The 7,575-nt window shown below is 35.4% G+C and overlaps 1 protein-coding gene across 1 annotated transcript in view; it reads right to left on the bottom strand.

Moving 5' to 3' along the window:
• Positions 1 to 883: 883 nt before the first annotated feature.
• MND1 (meiotic nuclear divisions 1 homolog (S. cerevisiae)) overlaps positions 884 to 7,575 on the bottom strand; it is a 143,305-nt gene continuing 136,613 nt past the window's right edge. Inside the window, exons 6-7 of the mRNA XM_006875504.1 lie at positions 5,476 to 5,520; positions 884 to 1,155 (exon numbers count right to left, since the gene is read on the bottom strand). Coding sequence (XP_006875566.1) covers positions 1,049 to 1,155; positions 5,476 to 5,520 — 152 coding nt within the window. The 3' untranslated portion in view covers positions 884 to 1,048. The remainder of the gene's footprint in view (positions 1,156 to 5,475; positions 5,521 to 7,575) is intronic.

Here is a 7,575-nt window from a genome sequence, read left to right as displayed (position 1 = left end):
GACCATTTCCCGGAGGACACCATGCTTGGTAAAGTGGGGGGTCCGTGGAAAAGAGGAAGGCCCCCAACGAGATGGATTGACACAGCAGCAGCAGCAATGAGCTCAAGCGTTAACAATGACTATGAGGTTGTCACAGGACTGGGCAGTGTTTTGTACTGTTGTACATAAGGTTGCTATGCAACCTAACAACATATGAGGAATTACTGCATTAATCTAAATTTGAGGAATACCAACTTTTTGTATATTTTCCATGAGAAATTAGCAAATACGATGCAGTAAACTGAGTCCCAATTTCACACATTTTCTACCAAATACTGGGAAACAGTAATGTAGCCAGTAAAATTTTAAAGGGTATTTCTAAGCACTTATGTGCATGATATAGTCATCAATTGTAACTTAGTCTTAATATTTGAGTGAAACTGAAAAATGTTATTTTGCTGTGCTCTGATTTCTGAAATATCACTCCCTAAGCGCTGTGGGTTAATGTGCTAGACTGCAAAGTCAGTTTCAACCTCAAAGTTCACCAGCTGCTCCTTGGAAACCCTATACAGGGTTGCTATGGGTTGGAAATGACTCGATGGCACTTAACAACAACATGCAGATTTATGGAGCAAAGTGGCTCTGTATGATAAGCAAGGGACTATGAACCGCAATGTACTATGAACCACAAGGTCAGCGGTTTGAGCCCACCATCTGCTCCTCAGGAGAAAGATGAGGCTTTCTGCTCCCATGAAGATTCACAGCATTGGAAACACTATACAGGGTCACTATGAGCTGGAACTAACTAGACATCACACAGCAGCCACAAGAAGCTGACTCAGGTACAAGGTTTTACTGTACTATCTTCCTCTGCTGTCTGGGTACTATGTGGATATAAGAATGCCACCCTGCTTTTGATCTACCAAAAAGGATGACGAACATTTCCAGTCTATACTTTATTTAAATAAAAAATAAATGGTACATATAGTTACAGGCAAATGGCATTTCAATACATTTAACTTGGTAATATAATGACATAGTCAAAAACACCTAGATTCTATTCAATATTTCAGTCTATGTAGTCAAAGTCTTCTGGAATTCCAAAATTTTTATCAATTTTATTTTCTTCCATTCCAAATTTTCTTTTGGCCCAAGACTTTATTGCAAATATGTTATCTATAAAGAAAATTGAGAAGTAAATTTGAGAATAAAAATAATCATAAAGCATTTCAAGTAAATGATGACCTTAACTGATCTTTTCCTTTCTTCTGTTACCTCCACAAATGTCAAAGGAATTACCTGTATTTTCAAGATTACAGAAAGTGAAAATATTTAACAAGTAAACCAATCTCATATTAAAAAAAAAAAAAAAAATTTAGGTAGTTAATTGTCACTACAGAACACATAGATTTAAGAATAATCCAGACACAGGGAACTGCCAATGATGTTTCTTCCACATTCTACAGGAAAGGTTAAATGCTGCTACCTCAAAAATTAAAAGTTGCTCCCCGCTCCCAAAAGGAATACATTCTTTTCAGCCCCTCCCCCCGCCGCCCCCAATACACACAGAGAAAGTAATGGCTTCCAGACAATCAGGCCAGTGTGAGGGAGAGGGGTGAGGAGGAGGGAAGGGGTCTTCCTCTCTTAGACTATGCCATGAACAGATGTGGTCTCTGCCTGCCTAGGGGGCATTTAAAAGGCATTCTACCAATGAAAATGTGTCTTATCTAGTTAAGTAAATTTATCTCAAGGAAATAAAACAAATTGCATACAAAGATTCTCATCCCTGTGCATAGTAAAAAAACCCAAAAACAATGAAAAGCCATCTAAATGTCTAATGATTGGGGAAGGCAGCTATGCAAGGCAAGTGAAGGAGACACAACAGCACAGATGCTTTGCTCACTGTAGCTGCTCTTTGGAAGGAGAATAAAAGTGTGCTTCCCCTCCTCTCCCCCACTTTACCTATTTTCTTATACGTACATATATCCTTTACAATGGAAATGTATTATAAACATGAAAAAATCAGAGCATAAGGTTTTATGGTGTGTCAGAGGATTTTTATAAAATGTTAAGCTCCATATTAGCAGTGATAATGAAGTAAGGACCTAAAATAGGCTCTTCTGGAGTTTGATCACTCTTTTTAGAAATTGTTTCTACAAACATTTACTTTAAAGTCAAATAATGATAAATTTCTGGAGTGAAGCTCATTTTTGAATAGTGTCAACAAAATATCTTCATTTCTTTTAATTAATGTGTTATGGGAAGTAGACAGATATTAAAATAAATCTTTACTTTTTGTTAAAAATCTAAAATGAATCTTTACTTTTTATAGCAGCCTAATAGAAAATACTATACTAATACCACAAAGTATTCCAGAATGATCTGTTTAGCCTTACCAGTGTTTGCACAGCCAGGGCATTCTTTTGAATCATAGGCAAATATTTACAGATGGGTTACTGGTACATAAAATAGCTCTTTAGAGTATTGTAGAAAGTAAAGAGCCTATGCCTTCAAGTTGACAATAGTATAAGAAAGAAAAGAAAAGAGAGAATAAGAAATTTAACAGTATTAATCTTTTACTAGATAATTTCCAGGTAATATGAAGGGGCTTCAAAAAGTGTATGGAATAATGGAATTTCTCCACACACCATTTGAAGCCCCCTTATACTTGTGCTAGGAAAGAATAAGCTTTATGTAGCCTATTCAGAATAGACCTTATATTCTGAAACCTACACATACATAATGTAAAGGTTTCAGAACAGACACCTGAATAAAGAAACATTTCTTGGAAATGAGAGAACTGATTTAACTGAGTAAGAAGTAGTATCAGGAGAGAAGAAAATGAAACACTCTTTTATAGCCTTTGCAGGGAGGTTCTCTAATTCAGAAGGGGGCAAGGAAGACTTTTATTATAAACCTTTGAAGATTAAAAAACAAACAAAACAAACAAACTCTGCACAATAAAGACTAATGGGCCAATTTAAAGACTGATTAAACATTTTCTTTGGACACTGCATGTCTGCCTTCAAGACAATGTAGCCCATAGTTCTGGAGCTCATTTCCTGTCAAAAAATTCTCCTATTAAGGAGAAATTTTTATAAAGGGATACAATATTGTTTTCAATACCTGTTGTTGTTCACTGCTGTTGAGTTGTAAGTCTGGTACAATTCTTGTTAATGTATACAGTGGCATATCCAAGATACATAAAGGAATCAGATGGGTAATCCTTACTGGTGAGTCCCTCAGATCTATCACCTCTCACTTGCTGATACTCCCCTCAGAGAAATTTATAAAAACCCCATCTATCTTAATTATTAAACAATTTCATATATTTTGTTAAAACCACATTCAAAGCACGTGTATTTGGTGCCATAAAGCCTTTAGACATGCTATTTCTAGGCATGTTTACACCCTGATTATAGATAATTTCTCATTTTATAAAACAATTATTGAACAGTAAGTATTCTTAATTTCACATATATTTTAGGACTTTTTTGTTTTTTAAGTAAAAAGAAGCAAAACCTTAACTAATAACTATATGGTAATTGAGTTTTAGTTCAATGTTGTGCTGTTTTAGTTCTTTGTTTTCAAGGCAAGAAGTTATGAGGTGTAATTTGCTGTATCTAGTCTCCATGATGTTTTTGCAACACATGTTTACGCTGGTAGGAATAAGCTGTAACCTCAATGGAAATATGGTTATTAACAGCTGTTTTTGTTTTTCCAAAACCATCTTTCCTACATGATTAAAATAGAAAGCAAAAATTAGCAGTTGAAAATATATTATCAATTGGAAAACATGAAAGGATTTTTTTAGAGGAGAAAAGGAAAAGGGAAATATTTATTTATGTACCTAATGCTGTGCTGGAGGGCTTACAAACAGTCCTCCCCAAATGCTGTGAGGTAGATATAATTCTTGACATTGAACAGATAAGGTAACAGGCTCACAGAAGTTCAAAGGTCACACAGCAACTAAGAAGAACAACTAAGATTCTTCTTCAAGCCATGTTTCCTCCACAATACACATATGCTGCTGGTTCTTCCTGCTTGCTGAGCAGCACTACTGGAAACTACTGGAGGAAATCACCTGGTGATACTGGACGCATTTCTAAACTAAAAATCCAGTTGCTTCTTTTTTCACACATAAAACTTTGTATTTCTCAAACCCACACAATGTCACTGTATTTACTCTTTATACTTTATCATAGTCCATGATTCTCTTTTCTTTAATGTTACTTTGCAATTTATTTCTCTCCTCTGCTCTTATCACAAAGCACCATATTATTTATGCAGGAATAAATAAGACTGTAATAAGACTGCAATTTGATAAAAACCAAAGGCCAGTTATATTGATTTTACCAGTATATTTAATTCCAAAATAGACAAGGAGAAAACGATTCTTAAAATTCTTCCGAAGTATAGATGCCTGGGCAGGGGGGTCAAAAAAACCTGGCTCAAATCTCCGTTCTGTTAGTGACTAATCATCTCTGCCTGCCTATAGTTGTTTTGAGATTTTTGTGTCTGTGATCAATGCAATGTTACCCACACTCTCCCAAGTACATAGAATGATGACTAATACATGTGAAGGCATTACAGACTCTCATCAGGATGCGAAAGTTCAATTACCATTATTTTATAATTAACACTGGAAAAACATCAGTGTAATTTTCTGACAGGTTTTAACATTACTCATCACATGTGTACATAATTCACAGCAATCAGAGTTTATTAACTTTCTCTTAAACTATGACACAACGTAGATAATGCTTTACTAATTCCTACTCTCTCTGGTGTAGACCAGAATGTGTCTCCATTTTATAAATGGATTAATAAGGCATTTACATGAAGACATGAAGAGAATACAGTATCACGTAGTGGTTAAGAGTTTCGGTGCTGGAAAGAGAAAAGCTATATTCTAATTCCTCTTCATTATCTACCAGCTGTGTAACCTTGGGCAAGTCATTTCTCCACTCAGGGACTCAGTTTCAACTTTAAAATCAAGGATAATAATCATATCTACCTCTCAAGATTGATGCGGAGATAAAATGAGAATGCAATTTAAACACCCATTAGAATTCCTAGCATATAGTCAGCCTTTAAAAAAAAAAAAAGTTATTTGTTATTTTTATTAGCAAGAAGACAAATCTTTAGGATTCAATAAAATTCGTAAAGATGTATCTTGCTTTACAATACATGCAGGTTAACTGACCAGTAGTAGGAGACTTATCTTGGGCAGAGTTACACAAAAGTTAAACTATAAGGAAGCAATCCATTGGTTTTACAAAATACACTGTACTTCATGAAATAATTTACAAGATTTAAAAAACCTGTTCTATAAGTAACTGAAGTTATGCAATCTCTTCATAACTTGATATCTACATACATTTTCAGAAATACCTTTCTTGACTAAAACTAGGCACAAAGGCACCTTCAATTTACAACATAGTAAGTGTGGTAAGATTTTTCCCTATAGTTTATCAATGCTATTTTAATACATACCAGTCCATCGGTTCGCAGCATCTTTGGCTACTATATTTGCTTGACCTGAAGAATTAAAAAAAAAAAAAAAAAGTATATATACACACACACACACACATATATACACATATATACATATGTATATACACACACACATATATGTAATTATATATTTATATTTTCTTAAATGAACAAAAGGTTAATACAAATAAAAGGTCCTTTAAAAAAAACAGCTTAAGCAGGGACAAAAACGGTATCTCACAAACCTGCCCAAGTTCCCAAAGTAACTCTTATCTAGGTGCTGTTATATTAGTGTTGAAGAGAAAGTTAGTTCCCTTTCCGAAATGTCTGTCACCATTGGACTGGCTCTTTTAAAGGCAACATGTAAGTGTAAATGAGATATGTTTCTCAAACAATAACCCTGACTTCAGAATAAATGTTATGCTAAGTAAATGAAGTAACCCTGTACAAGGAAATCTTTACTTTATGTCTAATTATGTTATTAGATGCAGTTGACTTGGTTCCAACTCATAGCAACCGTACGTACAACAGAACAAAACACTGTCTGGACCTACGCACAATTGTTCTATTTGAGTGCAGTGCTGCTGTCACTATGTCAACCCATCTTGTTTAAGATCTCCATTGTTTTTGGTGACCCTCTACTTTAACAAGTATGACGTCTTTCTCCAGGGACTGGTCCCTCCTGATAACATGTCCAAAGCACATGAAATGAAATCTCATCATCCTCACTTCCAAGGACAAGTTCCACGTACTTTTTCCAAAACAGATTTGTTTGTTTTTCTGGAAGTCCTTGGCATAAACAATATTTTTCATCAACACCATAATTCAAATCTTTCACATGTGAAAGACATGACTGAAAATATTAAGGCTTGGCTCAGGCACACCTTAGTCTTCAAAGTGAAATCTCTGTTCTTTAAGGTGGTATTGTGCAGCAGATATGCCCGAAGGCCACATGTTATTTGAGGCCACAAGAGACTTAATTGTGGGTCCAAGTAAAATGAAATCTTGGACATCTTCAATGTATTCTTTGTTATATTATTTATTGGTCCAGTTGTAAAGATTGCTGTTTTCATTATACTGAGGTGTAACTCATACCGAAGGCTATAGATTTTGATCTTCAGTGTTTCAAGTCTTCTTTGCTTCTAGCAAGCAAGATTGTGTTATCTGTATCTCAGGTTCCTATTGAACCTTCCTTCAATCCTGATGCCCTTCTTCATATAGTCTAGATTCTCAGATAATTTTTCATCATACAGATTGAGTAAGTATGGTGAAAAGATACAATTCTTACACACATCTTTCCTGATTTTAAACCATGCAGTATCCCTTTGTTCTGTTTACACAACTGACTCTTGGCCCAAGATGCTGTCCATGTTATGTATCATCAAGTCAGTTCTGGCTGACAGTGACCCTATACACAACAAAACAAAACAAAACAAAACACTGTGTTTTAATGTCTTGTACCATCCTCAAAATTGTTATGTTTCAGCTCATTGTTGCTACCACTGTGTCAATCCATCTTCTTGAGGTACTCCTCTTTTTCACTGACACTTGAAGCATGATGTCCTTCTCCAGGGACTGCCCCCTCCTGATCACATATCCAAAGTTTGTGATGAAGTGTCACCATCATGGCTTCTAGAGAGCATTCTTGCTATACTTTTGCAGCTTGTGCTTTTGATGTTATATCTAAGAAATCACTGTCTAACCAAGGATCAAACAGATTTATACCTATGTTTTCTTCTAAGGATTTTATAGTTTTACCTCTTTGAGCTGGATCTTTGATCTACTTTTAGATAATTTTGGTATATATTGGGTGGGAGGGTTCAGGAGTCATTCATTTGAATACAGCTACTAGTTATGTTGTTGTTGTTGTTATGTGCCATGGAGTTGGTTCCGACTCATAGCGACCCTGTACAGGGTTTCTGAGGCTGTAAATCTTTACGGGAACAGACTGCCTCATCTTTCTCCTGCGGAACAGCTGGTAGTTTTGAACTGCTGACTTTATGGTTCGCAGCCCGATTCGTAACCACTACGCTACCAGAGCTCCTTTAGCTAGATAGAAATGATGCTAGAGAACGAATGATAGATTTCTGCAAGACAAAT

This window comes from Chrysochloris asiatica, unplaced genomic scaffold (assembly GCF_000296735.1).
Source record: "Chrysochloris asiatica unplaced genomic scaffold, ChrAsi1.0 scaffold00329, whole genome shotgun sequence".
In the NCBI taxonomy this organism is placed as follows: Eukaryota; Metazoa; Chordata; class Mammalia; order Afrosoricida; family Chrysochloridae; genus Chrysochloris; species Chrysochloris asiatica.
The sequence above is the reverse complement of the archived record's forward strand: the minus strand, read 5'-3'. Positions and strand labels throughout refer to the sequence as shown.